This window comes from Salvelinus namaycush, chromosome 2 (genome assembly GCF_016432855.1).
Source record: "Salvelinus namaycush isolate Seneca chromosome 2, SaNama_1.0, whole genome shotgun sequence".
Classification (NCBI taxonomy): Eukaryota; Metazoa; Chordata; class Actinopteri; order Salmoniformes; family Salmonidae; genus Salvelinus; species Salvelinus namaycush.
The window spans coordinates 72,018,043-72,035,973 of NC_052308.1; the positions used below are offsets into that span (position 1 = coordinate 72,018,043).

A 17,931-nucleotide genomic window follows, 5' to 3' on the forward strand; every position below is an offset into this window, starting at 1 on the left:
CCTCTCTCTCCCTTCCTCTCACAACGATGCTGTTGGCTGTCAAACCACATAAGGGTCTAGAATCAAACACCACTGTTGTGTTTTTAGGTTCCTTTGTCTTTTATTTTGAGAAACTGAACTGGAAGAAATCAGAGGGGAGAGTTTTAATGGTCGAGAACAATGTAGCAACTTTGTCGCCATCCGTAGATTGTTACGCTGAAAACTTTTTTTAAAGGGTACGAGAATCCGTTTGTCTCTTAACAGACTTATCAGACTTTTTTTTGTTGTTGACTGGAAACTAGATGCTGTTCTGTGTTAACATTTCACCCCTTGTACTCCGGGGCATTGTTTGGCATGACAAAGAGTGGAATGATGGCACGAACAGACTGACACCCAGGCTACTCTTGTTTGGCTGTGATCAGTTTTGTTATTATCGTGATTCTTAGTGATAAAACTGTTGTTAATTAGACTACACTGAGAGGCCTCCTCGACACACACACACTGATAAAATGTCAGGATAAGACTATGTTTAATTGGAATTAGCTGCCAGTTAGTCACCCAGAGGTTATCTGTTTATTTTGCAGGCTAAATGTGCGTCCCAAATGGCAACCTATTTCCTTTGTAGTGCACTACTTTTAACCTGGGCCCTATAGGGTTCTGGTCAAAAGTAGTGCACTATATAGGGAATAGGGTGACATTTGGATGCATACTAGATCTAGACAGAGGGCACCATATTGAATAGTGTAAAATATCTCCCACTCTCTTTACTGAGGGTATCTTAAGATGCAGTAAATCCCCAGTGTACTTGTAGGAAACCTTCTGTCCTCCCTCTTATTCTCCGTCCCCCATAACCACACTAGCATACTATCTAGTATGCACGGGCAGAATTGCTTTATACTAAGTAGTATGCAAGGGTGGATACTTCGGGACATGGCCTAATGAGTTTAGTCTTGGGAGAGGAAGATGCCAAATGAAGTGCCAAATGCAACGCTATCATCACTTCTACTCCCTCTGAGATTTCAACCAACGGGAGAATGTCCTGATGACAGGGTGTTTGTGAATAAGCCAATAGGAAGCATGGCTGGTGATATTAGTGTGGGTAGGGGTGTAGTCGATTAGAAGGCCTCTTTCTACGTGTAGTTACGTTATTGTTTATATTCATATCTGGGGTTTAGTTTTGTATCATGTGGAAATAGTTCAAAAATTGATGTTTTTTTTAATATGTATATGAATATAATGCTGTAAACTGCATACCTGAATTAAGAAGAGATTTCTCTTTCACGACAATACAATAAAGAGTGAACAAAAACATTACAGCTGTCTGTGTTGTATCTTTTAGGTCGTGAGACATTTCTTTGTACATACAATGATAGCCTATCTAATTTATACATTAATTTCATGTCAAGGTACATGTTAAATAAGTAATGTATCTAACTTGGCACAATTCAAACATTGTATTGATTCAGTTCAAAAAATCTTCCAGAGAGACTTTATTTTCGTATTTTCCACACCTCAGTACTCCAGTATCCCAGAATGCCATGTTGTAACGCCCATCTGCATCCGGTCTGGAACAATACGGTGAAAACAGCTTCGAGGCAAGATGGCGCAAGGTAAACAGAAGTTCAAAGCGCAACCCGGTGGAGCCAAGAAACCTCAAAAAATCAAAGGTCCCAGAAAAGGAGGTAAGTTCAGAGTGATATGGTTGATGTCTTGTATTCTAGCGATTTCGCCTGGACTTCGTATATATACTCAAAGTATTTGCGACGTGTGGCGGCAGACATGCTGGCTCAAACACGGGTCAGTGAGGAGACAGTTTCAATTGAAAAACTGCGTGGGAACTAGACTATGAAGGGTGCGGGCGCCCCCTCAAATGGAACTCATCATAGCACAATATTTTGAATTGCATCGCATACCATTGCATGTGCATAACAAGACACATTCGAAAGTTGTCCCAATGTTTAGGCCTACTTACTGGCCCTGCTGCCAGCTTGTGAAGGAGAACTGTAGGGCAGCTTATAGCTATTTATAGGGAGATTTGTAATAGCATTATCAGCCACACAAAGATTACACAGTGCCTGGCCTATTCCCCTGCCAACTAGCTAACCTTGATCCCCGTATGGGCTGTTCCAAATGGAAACTTTGCTTAACTTCTACAGTACTTGTTACGAATCTGTTTGGCTTAAGAGTACAATCCGCAATTGCCACATACATCGTTTGACTTTTAAATTAAGGTTATAGCCATCGATTCTTGAAGAATATAACTTTTATAAATGCCTCACGATGAGCATAGTTCAACCCATCAGAACCATCCCTCAACGATTTACCAAAACAGAAACGGGATGTTGGCTTTGTTATTGTTGGCCCCTTTAACCACAGTGTGTTGTTGTAAGGGGGCCCATAAATATCTACAGAGAGGTTTTATTGTTGGCCCCTTTAACCACGGTGTGTTGTTGTAAGGGGGCCCATAAATATCTACAGAGAGGTTTTATTGTTGGCCCCTTTAACCACGGTGTGTTGTTGGAAGGGGGTCAATAAATATCTACAGAGAGGTTTTGTTGTTGGCCCCTTTAACCACAGTGTGTTGTTGTAAGGGGGCCCATAAATATCTACAGAGAGGTTTTATTGTTGGCCCCTTTAACCACAGTGTGTTGTTGTAAGGGGGTCAATAAATATCTACACTGAGGTTTTATTGTTGGCCCCTTTAACCACAGTGTGTTGTTGTAAGGGGGTCAATAAATATCTACAGAGAGGTTTTGTTGTTGGCCCCTTTAACCACAGTGTGTTGTTGTAAGGGGGCCCATAAATATCTACAGAGAGGTTTTGTTGTTGGCCCCTTTAACCACAGTGTGTTGTTGTAAGGGGGCCCATAAATATCTACAGAGAGGTTTTATTGTTGGCCCCTTTAACCACAGTGTGTTGTTGTAAGGGGGCCCATAAATATCTACAGAGAGGTTTTGTTGTTGGTTACAAATCTCACCCTCACTGGTTGTTGTTTCACAGGGAGGACGATTGCACCAAAGAAGGTGAAAGTGGTACAGCAACAGCAGTTGAAGAAGGTAAGACAGCAGCTATAGGACAGCCCATACTGTCCCTTACGGAGTAATGAGAGGGTTTAAAATCTATCTGTTCTGCCTGGGGGCTAACACTTGTATACGATGGGGAAGTGACCGCTCATTTCACCTTACTTCCAAGATCCAGTCCCATACTGGTTTTGAATGGGATTCAAGATTATAGAATCAAATTCACACGTAGAACAGTCGTTTAAGATGTTTGTGGATTAATTGAATTCTACCTGCTGCCTTTTGATAATGAAGATGTTCTATGCGGTTTTTGTGCGTTTGGCGCTTAAAGATTATAAAACCGTAAAAGGGTGAAATGGAGGTGGCCAGTTTCCCGTGGTGTTCTCGTCTCAGCCCTCTCCTGGGTTTAGGGACACTTCTACTTCTTCCAGCTGGCTACGTCCCGATTCTGAATCTGCACCCTTCTCTCCTCGTCGTGGACGGTGGAAACGCACTCCAACCACTGCCTACACCAACTCTATGCTTTTACACTGAACTCCATGAAGGGAAGTGAACACTTTGGGGAAGGTTAGAGAATCCACTATGTTCTGTCGGTCTGTGGGACATACCATCTGAGGAGAATCCACTACGGTCTGTGGGACATACCATCTGAGGAGAATCCACGTCGGTCTGTGGGACATACCATCTGAGGAGAATCCACTACGGTCTGTCGGTCTGTGGGACATACCATCTGAGGAGAATCCACTACGGTCTGTCGGTCTGTGGGACATACCATCTGAGGAGAATCCACTACGTTCTGTCTGTCTGTGGGACATACCATCTGAGGAGAATCCACTACGGTCTGTGGGACATACCATCTGAGGAGAATCCACTACGGTCTGTGGGACATACCATCTGAGGAGAATCCACAACGGTCTGTCTGGCTGTGGGACATACCATCTGAGGAGAATCCACTACGGTCTGTGGGACATACCATCTGAGGAGAATCCACTACGGTCTGTCGGTCTGTGGGACATACCATCTGAGGGAATCCACTACGGTCTGTCGGTCTGTGGGACATACCATCTGAGGAGAATCCACTACGGTCTGTGGGACATACCATCTGAGGAGAATCCACTACGGTCTGTCGGTCTGTGGGACATACCATCTGAGGAGAATCCACTACGGTCTGTCGGTCTGTGGGACATACCATCTGAGGAGAATCCACTACGGTCTGTCTGTCTCTGAGGGACATACCATCTGAGGAGAATCCACTACGGCCTGTCTGTCTCTGTGGAACATACCATCTGAGGAGAATCCACTACGGTCTGTCGGTCTGTGGCACATACCATCTGAGGAGAATCCACCACGGCCTGTCTGTCTCTGTGGAACATACCATCTGAGGCAACGTGCACTGGGATAGTCAGCACTGTCTGCAGATGGAATCCTCTTAGAGAACCTGCACCCTGACATCACCCAGAAATTGTCCTTCTTATTACGCAACTCATCTGAAAAGTAGAGATGAGTTGTACTTTGACGGACAAAAACGCAGATCAATGCAGATGTATTTATTTAGACATGGCGTATTTATTTAGACATGGCGTATTTATTTAGACATGGCGTATTTATTTAGACATGGCGTATTTATTTAGACATGGCGTATTTATTTAGACATGGCGTATTTATTTAGACATGGCGTATTTATTTAGACATGGCGTATTTATTTGGACATGGTGTATTTATTTAGACATGGTGTGCTTATTTTTCTTTATTTTCCTGGATAGTCCCCCATTGAAATGTCCTGAGGTTAGGAATTCTTTTTTTTAGGCAATGATGTACGTCATACATGAATGAATCTGAGTGGCTGCTCCCTAATCCCATGTCCCCTGCTGTTCCCCCCAGGGCCTGGAGGTGGCGATCAGGAACAAGATAGAGGAAGAGGTGACTCACAGAGCCAGTACTAAACTCCACAAGAGGCTGAGTGTTGTGAAGGGAGCGGAGGTGAAACCAACCCCCTCTAAAGGAAACAATCATCCCAGCCACCCTGCACCCAGCACCTCCAAATAAACACACTCTGTTAGTCTGTCTGTCTGACTGGTTTCGCTGTGCTAGATAGAAGTTAATTAAATAAACACACTCTGTTAGTCTGTCTGTCTGACTGGTTTCGCTGTGCTAGATAGAAGTTAATTATGGCTCCCAAATGGCACCCTATTCCCTATATAGTGTTGTACTTTTTGAACGGGGGCCCATACGGCTCTAAAGTAGTGCACTGTATAGTGAGTAGGGCGGCATTTGGAACGCATACAATGTGTTTGGCACTGCTGCTAGGCTGAATGGACTGACATGAAGTCATATACCTCTATTGACGGCTGAGGAGTGTAATATCCAAGTCTCCAATAGATGGTGCTATAGTAGTCAGTTTTGGTGAGTTTACTGGTAGACTTGGCTGCTTGCTATCGCCTCGAGGAGACAAGGAAAGGAGACGAGGAACGTGAGGATGCCACAGAAGAATATTGAGATGCACCCTAGATAGTCAACGGTCTACATTTGTGATCTCTGTCGTGTATATTGAAGGGGCCATCGAGTATTTTTTGTGTGATTCTTGTCTTGTGTTGCACTGTCTTCAGAACTGAGACACAAGTTTCTCCCATATACTGTATTCCAATGCAAAGGGCGTGAATAAAAAGCTGTGGACATTTCGTAACGCAACAGAGTTCTTTTGTCTTGTATGGGCGTGTGCAGCCCTATCCAGACCTGTGTATGGCTGTGTCAGGTGTTTTGTGTGCAGCCCTATCCAGACCTGTGTATGGCTGTGTCAGGTGTTTTGTGTGTAGCCCTATCCAGACCTGTGTATGGCTGTGTCAGGTGTTTTGTGTGTAGCCCTATCCAGACCTGTGTATGGCTGTGTCAGGTGTTTTGTGTGTAGCCCTATCCAGACCTGTGTATGGCTGTGTCAGGTGTTTTGTGTGTAGCCCTATCCAGACCTGTGTATGGCTGTGTCAGGTGTTTTGTGTGCATACACTTTTCTCTTTACCTCAGAGCTGCTCTTTAGTGCAGTTCTCTCTTCTCCTCCCACACTATGTTTAGACTCCCATGATGCTTTGCTCTCAGTGTGAAATTCCACCGGGTGTGTGTTTACCTCAGTCAAGCACATGCTGCTCAGGTAACGCCTTGCTTTTTCAACTGTGTTTTTGGTGGTTTTATTGGACAGATAGAGAACAGTAGAGAGAAGACAGGGAAGACCTGAGGAGCTCCATTCAGATGACAGGGAATCTTCCAACCAGGATTTCTGTAAAGTTAGGGGAAATGTACAGCCCTAACCTCCCCAGAACATAAAGTAGACAGGTTTCTCGTTACGGCTACATTTCACTCTAGTTCAGCATGCGATCCAATGAACTCTGCTCATACATGTAATCCTGGGCACATACATGTAATCCTGGGCACATACATGTAATCCTGGGCACATACACGTAATCCTGGGCACATACATGTAATCCTGGGCACATACACGTTTATAATAGTAATACAGTTATAACTCCCTCTACAGAAGAGCCTCTAGTAAGACTAGTTACTCAGTGAAATGTTAGATACTACTGTTGGAGCTAGGAACACAAGCATTTCCCTACACCCACTGCTAAACATCTGTTAAATATGTGTATGTGACCAATAACATCTGCTAAAAATGTGTATGTGACCAGTAACATCTGCTAAAAATGTGTATGTGACCAATAACATCTGCTAAATATGTGTATGTGACCAGTAACATCTGTTAAATATGTGTATGTGACCAGTAACATCTGCTAAATATGTGTATGTGACCAATAACATCTGTTAAATATGTGTATGTGACCAGTAACATCTGCTAAATATGTGTATGTGACCAGTAACATCTGTTAAATATGTGTATGTGACCAATAACATCTGCTAAATATGTGTATGTGACCAATAACATATGATAAATATGTGTATGTCACCAATAACATCTGATAAATCTGTGTATGTGACCAATAACATCTGTTAAATATGTGTATGTGACCGATAACATCTGTTAAATATGTGTATGTGACCAATAACATCTGCTAAATATGTGTATGTGACCAATAACATCTGTTAAATATGTGTATGTGACCGATAACATCTGCTAAATATGTGTGTGACCAATAACATCTGTTAAATATGTGTATGTGACCAATAACATCTGCTAAATATGTGTATGTGACCAGTAACATCTGCTAAATATGTGTATGTGACCAATAACATCTGCTAAATATGTGTATGTGACCAGTAACATCTGCTAAATATGTGTATGTGACCAATAACATCTGCTAAATATGTGTATGTGACCAATAACATCTGCTAAATATGTGTATGTGACCAATAACATCTGATAAATATGTGTATGTGACCAGTAACATCTGCTAATATGTATATGTGACCAATAACATCTGCTAAATATGTGTATGTGACCAATTTGATTTGACTAGAATACTCATGATCTCATTTCCTGTCAAAACACTTGATTAAGAACTGCATGGACACATACCATAGTTATTCCACATTTATGATAAACGCAAACATCTTACTACTCACATATGAGTGTCTACTAAGACTTGAGAATAAATATAAATGATATAAGTTCTAATGTAGTTATAAAACACCGCTTGTTATTATGTTGTTGTGTGGTCCTCCGGGGCAGCAGGTGGCGCTGTGGAATATCTAAGGAACCCTAAGGGCCTCCAGGCAGTGTGGGGAGCGCAGGAAGCGAGGATAAGAGTCTTTGGCCATCAGGTGGTAGACGTGTTGTTGGGCCTCGTGGAATGTGTCGCCTGCAGGCTCCTCCATCACTCTCAGTAGAGCCTCCCTGGTCTCAGCATCCAGGTTCACCTGGCGACATCACACACAATGTTCAGACAGCGCCTGTACAACGTTCACTAGCATCCTGTCCAGGGGGTGTACTTTACATCAAGCTTCCTTAAGCTACAGAAATATGAGAAATGGGGGGCTCTTGACCCTCTGGACTGTTCTGGCTCAGACAAGGCTTACTTGCTTCTACAACATTCAAGCAATGTCTATACAACCTTCACACAACATCTATACAATGTTTGTAAAATGTATATACAACATTTAGACAGCATCTACACAACACTCCACCTACCTCCTGTGGTGAACCAGGGTTGATGTACTGGCAGTACATAGACTGGGCCTTGGCCCCCTGCTGCCATGGGGGGGTAACCCTGTACTCCTCACAGGCCAACCAGAACTGCAGGTTCTCCTCACTGAACTCAGACTGCAGGAACCAGAGGAAAGCTTTCTGGCCAACTGGGAGGGGGGAGGGGGGCATTTCAACACACAGAAACGTATCAGTGTAATTAGAGAGAGAGAGGTTAGAGAAGATAGGGAGAGAAAGAGAGAAGAGGCAGAGAGAGAAGAGGGAGAAAGAGATAGGGATTGAGAGAGAAGAAGAGAGAGGGAGTGAAAAGAAGGAGAAGAGAGAGGGAGATAGACTAGAGAGAGAAGAAAGAGTGAGAGCGGGAGAGAAAAGGAAGAGAGAGGGGGACAAATAAGAGGGAGAGAGAGAAGAGATGGACTAGATCTTACTCTTGCCGTTGAGTAGAGACTCCAGACCCTGAAGAGTCCTGTCCTCATGGACCCTTTTAGAAGAGTCATGAGGTTATGGAGAGAAAGATAGAGATTAGGGAGAAGTTCTGATGAAAATGATCACTTTTTTGTCAGTTAAATCCCACAGTTCCTGACGTGACTCAAGACTGCAGTAGCTCACTGGTGTAGAATGGTGGATAGGTAGACAGACAGACAGACAGACAGACAGACAGGCTACCTGTGTTTGTGATGTGTCCACTCCTGTTTGTCAGCCAGGTGGCTCAACTTCACCCGCATCCCCTTTGCTCTGGAACACACACACATTTAGTTTGTGCTCTATATCTAAAAATCCAATCACAGCAACCTTCTGCTTCGACAATCACATCAACCTTCTGCTTCGACAATCACATCAACCTTCTGCTTCGACAATCACATCAACCTTCTGCTTCGACAATCACATCAACCTTCTGCTTCGACAATCACATCAACCTTCTGCTTCGACAATCACATCAACCTTCTGCTTCGACAATCACATCAACCTTCTGCTTCGACAATCATCCTTCTGCTTCGACAATCACATCATCCTTCTGCTTCGACAATCACATCATCCTTCTGCTTCGACAATCACATCAACCTTCTGCTTCGACAATCACATCAACCTTCTGCTTCGACAATCACAGCAACCTTCTGCTTCGACAATCACATCAACCTTCTGCTTCGACAATCACATCATCGTTCTGCTTCGACAATCACATCAACTTTCTGCTTCGACAATCACATCAACCTTCTGCTTCGACAATCACATCAACCTTCTGCTTCGACAATCCCATCAACCTACTGCTTCGACAATCACATCAACCTTCTGCTTCGACAATCCCATCATCCTTCTGCTTCGACAATCACATCATCCTTCTGCTTCGACAATCACATCAACCTTCTGCTTCGACAATCACATCATCCTTCTGCTTCGACAATCACATCATCCTTCTGCTTCGACAATCACATCAACCTTCTGCTTCGACAATCACATCAACCTTCTGCTTCGACAATCACATCAACCTTCTGCTTCGACAATCACATCAACCTTCTGCTTCGACAATCACATCAACCTTCTGCTTCGACAATCACAGCAACCTTCTGCTTCGACAATCACATCAACCTTCTGCTTCGACAATCACATCATCCTTCTGCTTCGACAATCACATCATCCTTCTGCTTCGACAATCACATCAACCTTCTGCTTCGACAATCACATCAACCTTCTGCTTCGACAATCACATCAACCTTCTGCTTCGACAATCACATCAACCTTCTGCTTCGACAATCACATCAACCTTCTGCTTCGACAATCACAGCAACCTTCTGCTTCGACAATCATATCAACCTTCTGCTTCGACAAAACACACCGGTCTCTCTTTAGAAACTATGACGTATCCTCACACACTAGACACTACACTACACTACACAATACATACTACACAATACATACTACACACTACACAATACATACTACACAATACATACTACACACTACACACTACACAATACATACTACACACTACACAATACATACTACACACTACACAATCCACACTACATACTACACACTACACAATACATACTACACACTACACAATACATACTACACACTACACACTACACAATACATACTACACACTACACAATCCACACTACACACTACACAATACACACTACACACTACACAATACATACTACACAATCCACACTACATACTACACACTACACAATACATACTACACAATACATACTACACAATACATACTACACACTACACAATACATACTACACACTACATACTACACACTACATACTACACACTACACACTACACACTACACGATCCATACTACACACTACATAATGCATACTACACACTACACAATACATACTACACACTACACAATACATACTACACACTACACAATCCATACTACACAATCCACACTACATACTACACACTACACAATACATACTACACACTACACAATACATACTACACACTACACAATACATACTACACACTACACAATACATACTACACACTACACAATACATACTACACACTACACAATACATACTACACACTACACAATACATACTACACAATACATACCAGTGGAACTTGCTGAGGGGAGGACGGCACATAATAATGGCCGGAACGGAGCAAATGGAATGGCATGAAACCATGTGTCTGATGTATTTGATACTAGTTCTGCTCCAGTCATTACCATGAAACCATGTGTCTGATGTATTTGATACTAGTTCTGCTCCAGTCATTACCATGTGTCTGATGTATTTGATACTAGTTCTGCTCCAGTCATTACCATGAAACCATGTGTCTGGTGTATTTGATACTAGTTCTGCTCCAGTCATTACCACGAAACCATGTGTCTGATGTATTTGATACTAGTTCTGCTCCAGTCATTACCATGTGTCTGATGTATTTGATACTAGTTCTGCTCCAGTCATTACCACGAAACCATGTGTCTGATGTATTTGATACTAGTTCTGCTCCAGTCATTACCATGTGTCTGATGTATTTGATACTAGTTCTGCTCCAGTCATTACCATGTGTCTGATGTATTTGATACTAGTTCTGCTCCAGTCATTACCACGAAACCATGTGTCTGATGTATTTGATACTAGTTCTGCTCCAGTCATTACCATGTGTCTGATGTATTTGATACTAGTTCTGCTCCAGTCATTACCATGAAACCATGTGTCTGATGTATTTGATACTAGTTCTGCTCCAGTCATTACTATGTGTCTGATGTATTTGATACTAGTTCTGCTCCAGTCATTACCACGAAACCATGTGTCTGATGTATTTGATACTAGTTCTGCTCCAGTCATTACCATGAAACCATGTGTCTGATGTATTTGATACTAGTTCTGCTCCAGTCATTACTATGTGTCTGATGTATTTGATACTAGTTCTGCTCCAGTCATTACCACGTGTCTGATGTATTTGATACTAGTTCTGCTCCAGTCATTACCACGTGTCTGATGTATTTGATACTAGTTCTGCTCCAGTCATTACCATGTGTCTGATGTATTTGATACTAGTTCTGCTCCAGTCATTACCATGAAACCATGTGTCTGATGTATTTGATACTAGTTCTGCTCCAGTCATTACCACGAAACCATGTGTCTGATGTATTTGATACTAGTTCTGCTCCAGTCATTACCATGAAACCATGTGTCTGATGTATTTGATACTAGTTCTGCTCCAGTCATTACTATGTGTCTGATGTATTTGATACTAGTTCTGCTCCAGTCATTACCACGTGTCTGATGTATTTGATACTAGTTCTGCTCCAGTCATTACCACGTGTCTGATGTATTTGATACTAGTTCTGCTCCAGTCATTACCATGTGTCTGATGTATTTGATACTAGTTCTGCTCCAGTCATTACCATGAAACCATGTGTCTGATGTATTTGATACTAGTTCTGCTCCAGTCATTACCACGAAACCATGTGTCTGATGTATTTGATACTAGTTCTGCTCCAGTCATTACCATGTGTCTGATGTATTTGATACTAGTTCTGCTCCAGTCATTACCACGAAACCATGTGTCTGATGTATTTGATACAAGTTCTGCTCCAGTCATTACCACGAGCCCTGTCCTCCCCAATGAAGGTGCCACCAACCTCCTGTGGTACACATGTCATACTACACACTACACACTATATACTACACACTACATACAGTACTACACACTACACACTATATACTACATACTACACACTACATACAGTACTACATACTTCCATACTCACTTCTCCAAACATGACGAGGGAAGGGAGGACAGTCCTTTACACATTTCATACTACACACTACATACTACACACTACATACAGTACTACATACAGTACTACACACTACATACAGTACTACATACTTCCATACTCACTTCTCCAAGCATGACGAGGGAAGGGAGGACAGTCCTTTACACATTTTAGAACGTGGGAAGGAAATTAATGAAACAAACAAAAAATGTGAAACCAGCTGTTGTATTCTGATGTGTGCTCCTTCCTGTCCTGATGTGTGCTCCTTTCTGTTCTGTTGTGTGCTCCTTCCTGTCCTGTTGTGTGCTCCTTCCTGTCCTGTTGTGTGCTCCTTTCTGTTCTGTTGTGTGCTCCTTCCTGTCCTGTTGTGTGCTCCTTCCTGTCCTGTTGTGTGCTCCTTCCTGTCCTGTTGTGTGCTCCTTTCTGTTCTGTTGTGTGCTCCTTTCTGTTCCGAGTCTGTGCACAAACTAACTCCCTACAGTGTATCAGTCCCTTTAATATACCTGCTTATCACACATGTTCATCTACCACACATCTGAGAACAGAATGAGTGAGGAGGATGGACGGATGGACGGATGGGGGAGAGATGGAGGGTAATGTAAGAGAAGAGGTGTACGTGCGCTCCGACAACACCTGGTCGTTAATGTACCGGAACCGTTAACACCGGGAAAAGAAAGACGGGCCAGCACACACAATGAGGTAATCAGGAGACAGTGTGTGTCAGAGATCGACTGGCCAGTCTGTCAGCATGTGTGTTCTCGCTTCTCAGCCAACCAGTCAGTGTGATGGGAAAAGTCCATTCACCAGAGAGAGGAGTGATGACAGACGAACAGGTGATACACTGGCCTCACCACTCCAACTATGGAAAGTGTGTGTGTGTGTGTGTGTGTGTGTGTGTGTGTGTGTGTGTGTGTGTGTGTGTGTGTGTGTGTGTGTGTGTGTGTGTGTGTGTGTGTGTGTGTGTGTGTGTGTGTGTGTGTGTGTGTGTGTGTGTGTGTGTGCGCGTGTGCGTGTGTGTGTGTGTGTGTGTGCGTGTGCGTGCGTGCGGCTTGGTTTGTGGGGAGATTTCCCACTTCCCCATGATGACAAAGGTTATTTTAAGTTTAGGGGTTAGGGTTAGAATTAGGGCACGGGGTTAGTGGAGTAGGGTTAGGAGTTAGGTTTAGGGTTTTGGGTTAGGGGTTAGGGTTAGAATTAGGATACGGGGTTAGTAGAGTAGGGTTAGGAGTTAGGTTTAGGGTTTTGGGTTAGGGGTTAGGGTTAGAATTAGGATACGGGGTTAGTAGAGTAGGGTTAGGAGTTAGGTTTTGGGTTAGGGGTTAGGGTTAGAATTAGGATACGGGGTTAGTAGAGTAGGGTTAGGAATTAGGTTTAGGGTTTTGGGTTAGGGGTTAGGGTTAGAATTAGGATACGGGGTTAGTGTGGTAGGGTTAGGAGTTAGGTTTAGGGTTTTGGGTTAGGGGTTAGGGAAAATAGGATTTGGAATAGAAATACATTTTAGGTCCCCATGAGGATAGAACATGAGAGAGAGAGAGAGAGAGAGAGAGAGAGTGCCAGGTGTGACTAGTTGTAACAGGTGTGACTAGTTGTAACAGGTGTGACTAGTTGTAACAGGTGTGACTAGTTGGAACAGGTGTGACTAGTTGGAACAGGTGTGACTAGTTGGAACAGGTGTGACTAGTTGGAACAGGTGTGACTAGTTGGAAAAGGTGTGACTAGTTGTAACAGGTGTGACTAGTTGTAACAGGTGTGACTAGTTGTAACAGGTGTGACTAGTTGTAACAGGTGTCTAGTTGGAACAGGTGTGACTAGTTGTAACAGGTGTGACTAGTTGGAACAGGTGTGACTAGTTGTAACAGGTGTGACTAGTTGTAACAGGTGTGACTAGTTGTAACAGGTGTGACTAGTTGGAACAGGTGTGACTAGTTGAAACAGGTGTGACTAGTTGGAACAGGTGTGACTAGTTGGAAAAGGTGTGACTAGTTGTAACAGGTGTGACTAGTTGTAACAGGTGTGACTAGTTGTAACAGGTGACTGGTTGTAACAGGTGTGACTAGTTGTAACAGGTGTCTAGTTGGAACAGGTGTGAGTAGTTGGAACAGGTGTGACTAGTTGGAACAGGTGTGACTAGTTGGAACAGGTGTGACCAGTTGTAACAGGTGTGACTAGTTGTAACAGGTGTGACTAGTTGGAACAGGTGTGACTAGTTGGAACAGGTGTGACTAGTTGTAACAGGTGTGACTAGTTGTAACAGGTGTGACTAGTTGGAACAGGTGTGACTAGTTGGAACAGGTGTGACTAGTTGGAACAGGTGTGACTAGTTGGAACAGGTGTGACTAGTTGGAACAGGTGTGACTAGTTGAAACAGGTGTGACTAGTTGTAACAGGTGTGACTAGTTGTAACAGGTGTGACTAGTTGTAACAGGTGTGACTAGTTGTAACAGGTGTGACTAGTTGTAACAGGTGTCTAGTTGGAACAGGTGTGACTAGTTGTAACAGGTGTGACTAGTTGGAACAGGTGTGACTAGTTGTAACAGGTGTGACTAGTTGTAACAGGTGTGACTAGTTGTAACAGGTGTGACTAGTTGGAACAGCTGTGACTAGTTGGAACAGGTGTGACTAGTTGAAACAGGTGTGACTAGTTGGAACAGGTGTGACTAGTTGGAAAAGGTGTGACTAGTTGTAACAGGTGTGACTAGTTGTAACAGGTGTGACTAGTTGTAACAGGTGACTGGTTGTAACAGGTGTGACTAGTTGTAACAGGTGTCTAGTTGGAACAGGTGTGAGTAGTTGGAACAGGTGTGACTAGTTGGAACAGGTGTGACTAGTTGGAACAGGTGTGACCAGTTGTAACAGGTGTGACTAGTTGTAACAGGTGTGACTAGTTGGAACAGGTGTGACTAGTTGGAACAGGTGTGACTAGTTGGAACAGGTGTGACTAGTTGTAACAGGTGTGACTAGTTGTAACAGGTGTGACTAGTTGGAACAGGTGTGACCAGTTGTAACAGGTGTGACTAGTTGTAACAGGTGTCTAGTTGTAACAGGTGTGACTAATTGTAACAGGTGTCTAGTTGTAACAGGTGTGACCAGTTGTAACAGGTGTGAGTAGTTGTAACAGGTGTGACTAGTTGTAACAGGTGTCTAGTTGTAACAGGTGTGACCAGTTGTAACAGGTGTGAGTAGTTGTAACAGGTGTGACTAGTTGTAACAGGTGTGAGTAGTTGTAACAGGTGTGACTAATTGTAACAGGTGTCTTGTTGTAACAGGTGTGACCAGTTGTAACAGGTGTGAGTAGTTGTAACAGGTGTGACTAGTTGTAACAGGTGTCTAGTTGTAACAGGTGTGACCAGTTGTAACAGGTGTGAGTAGTTGTAACAGGTGTCTAGTTGTAACAGGTGTCTAGTTGTAACAGGTGTCTAGTTGTAACAGGTGTCTAGTTGTAACAGGTGTGAGTAGTAGTAGCAGGTGTGACTAGTTGTAACAGGTGTGAGTAGTTGTAACAGGTGTGAGTAGTAGTAACAGGTGTGACCAGTTGTAACAGGTGTGAGTAGTTGTAACAGGTGTCTAGTTGTAACAGGTGTCTAGTTGTAACAGGTGTCTAGTTGTAACAGGTGTGACCAGTTGTAACAGGTGTGAGTAGTTGTAACAGGTGTGTCTAGTTGTAACAGGTGTGACTAGTTGTAACAGGTGTGAGTAGTTGTAACAGGTGTGAGTAGTAGTAACAGGTGTGACCAGTTGTAACAGGTGTGAGTAGTTGTAACAGGTGTCTAGTTGTAACAGGTGTCTAGTTGTAACAGGTGTCTAGTTGTAACAGGTGTGACCAGTTGTAACAGGTGTGAGTAGTAGTAACAGGTGTGACTAGTTGTAACAGGTGAGAGTAGTTGTAACAGGTGTCTAGTTGTAACAGGTGTGAGTAGTTCTAACAGGTGTGAGTAGTTGATAAGCCAGATGGTTGGGTGTGTGCGTGGACATTTGTTTGAGAAGGCCACTTGACTTTATCTGAGCGTGTGTGCGCCCCTATCTGTGAGTGTTACTGCAACACAGGACCATGTTATTGTTGCAAACATGGTTTATAAAGGGGCATTCCTGGCACCCGTCCAACACAGAGTGATTCATAATGTACTGAAATAAAACATCATATACATCACAACATGTGGTATAGAAAATGTACAGTGTCAATCAACTGTCATAGACTCAAGAACTCCTACTACGATAGTTCAGTATTGTATTATGAGAGCGAGTCCCACCATTGACTACGAGACCGTTTCAACGGTGTTTTTCAATTCACCTTGGGGTCTTTGTGTGTGGGGACTGACCTAAAGGCTTGTCTCTGGTCGTCTACAGGGGGCTACGGCGCAGACTCAAGACAACACATTCCTTCGACGCTTCACTTTCTCAGTTGACGCGACGGCGACGGTTTCTCACGTGAAGCAAGGATACATTAGCAGCATTGGCCAAGATAATATATCTTCTTCGCATGACAGCGACCCGACACAGACCAACTATTTGCAACGCTGTAAAGCGCGCATTTGCTGTCACATTCGCCGGATCACTACGTCAGGACGGTGCATTACAAACCCCCGGGGTTGGTGTGCGTCCCCAAAAAAACAAGAGGACGACATGTACAGGCCTAATCTTTGAACGTCTCGGGCATATCCGTTACCGAGATGAATTTGACACTGGATTAAGGTTTCGGTTCTGGCAGTTTGCCGCGCTCCGTTCTAAAGCACCGAAAGAAGGAAGGGCTTTCTGTCTTTACTACTATGTTAGGTTACCGTCGCTTCCTGGTTTCTTGACGGATAAATAAACAACTATTTACAACCAATTACGGAATAAAAACGGATGTTAAAACTTTGAGATTATGTATAACATGTATAACATGACTGCGAGTGGGAACGCGTCGTGAGGTCCATCGTTCGATTGTTTTTAATCTGCACATCTGTTTCTGTCCTTCTCCCGAGAGATTTACTGACTGGCTGAGTAGCCTGAATATTACAACAACAAAACATCTATCCTGATTTGGACATCCGGACGTCGACGACTCTATAGGCTATTCCACCCGGATCTAACCGACGCAGCCAACCGTCACTACGCATGGGTCAGCCGGGGGCTCGGATCCCCCGGGGCTGGAGGATCCAGGCCCGCTGCCAGGAGGATGTCGACCCGGAGAGGGAGAAGCAATGGGTGGAACTGTTCGACGAACTGGACTTGAACAGTGATGGAGTCATCGATATCCACGAGCTCAGGGTGGGGTTGGCGAAACGTGGACTCTCCCGCCGCGCCGTGGACCGGGTAAGCAGCCAACGAGCCCGAGCAGCAACTCGGCTGTCATTCGGTATACCTTGATGATGATCACGAATTACGTTTTTTTACGTGAAACGTTTGGCTATAGCCTAAACTCACACGGTGGGGGTTCCCCCTAGCCATCACCAGCCACTAATTGCTTGTTGTGCGTGCGTGCGTGCGCGCGTGTGTGTGATGTCACTGATGAGGATTCCCCCGTGTATCTGCATCACCCATACT

At 43.7% G+C, this 17,931-nt stretch overlaps 3 protein-coding genes across 7 annotated transcripts in view; 2 read left to right on the forward strand and 1 right to left on the reverse strand.

Annotated features, from left to right (window-relative positions):
* The first annotated feature begins 1,538 nt into the window (after positions 1–1,538).
* Positions 1,539–5,687, forward strand: c2h19orf53 (chromosome 2 C19orf53 homolog). The gene is made up of 3 exons (XM_038973046.1): positions 1,539–1,661; positions 2,980–3,035; positions 4,881–5,687. The coding sequence occupies exons 1-3, from the start codon at positions 1,580–1,582 to the stop codon at positions 5,043–5,045; spliced, it is 303 nt and encodes a 100-aa protein (XP_038828974.1). The 5' UTR covers positions 1,539–1,579; the 3' UTR covers positions 5,046–5,687.
* Positions 5,688–7,521: 1,834 nt separating this feature from the next.
* Positions 7,522–17,414, reverse strand: si:ch211-196h16.12 (regulator of G-protein signaling 13). Of its 3 annotated transcripts, none has more exons than XM_038960691.1 (5): positions 16,725–17,414; positions 8,815–8,883; positions 8,577–8,629; positions 8,134–8,297; positions 7,522–7,862 (listed from the first exon to the last, which is right to left on the reverse strand). In XM_038960691.1, the coding sequence occupies exons 2-5, from the start codon at positions 8,871–8,873 to the stop codon at positions 7,695–7,697; spliced, it is 444 nt and encodes a 147-aa protein (XP_038816619.1). In that variant the 5' UTR covers positions 8,874–8,883; positions 16,725–17,414; the 3' UTR covers positions 7,522–7,694. The 3 variants fall into 3 exon arrangements, with proteins under 3 accessions (XP_038816619.1, XP_038816611.1, XP_038816602.1); XM_038960683.1 differs by having other exon boundaries at positions 16,697–17,414; XM_038960674.1 differs by lacking the exon at positions 16,725–17,414 and adding an exon at positions 9,361–10,029 and having other exon boundaries at positions 8,815–9,115.
* Positions 16,326–17,931, forward strand: part of slc25a23a (solute carrier family 25 member 23a) — a 22,131-nt gene continuing 20,525 nt past the window's right edge. For 2 of the 3 annotated variants that reach the window (XM_038960646.1, XM_038960656.1), the window contains exon 1: positions 16,327–17,700. In XM_038960646.1, coding sequence (XP_038816574.1) covers positions 17,503–17,700 — 198 coding nt within the window. In that variant the 5' untranslated portion in view covers positions 16,327–17,502. Of the gene's footprint in view, positions 17,701–17,931 lie in introns of all 3 variants that reach the window. The other variant, XM_038960663.1, reaches the window with a different exon arrangement.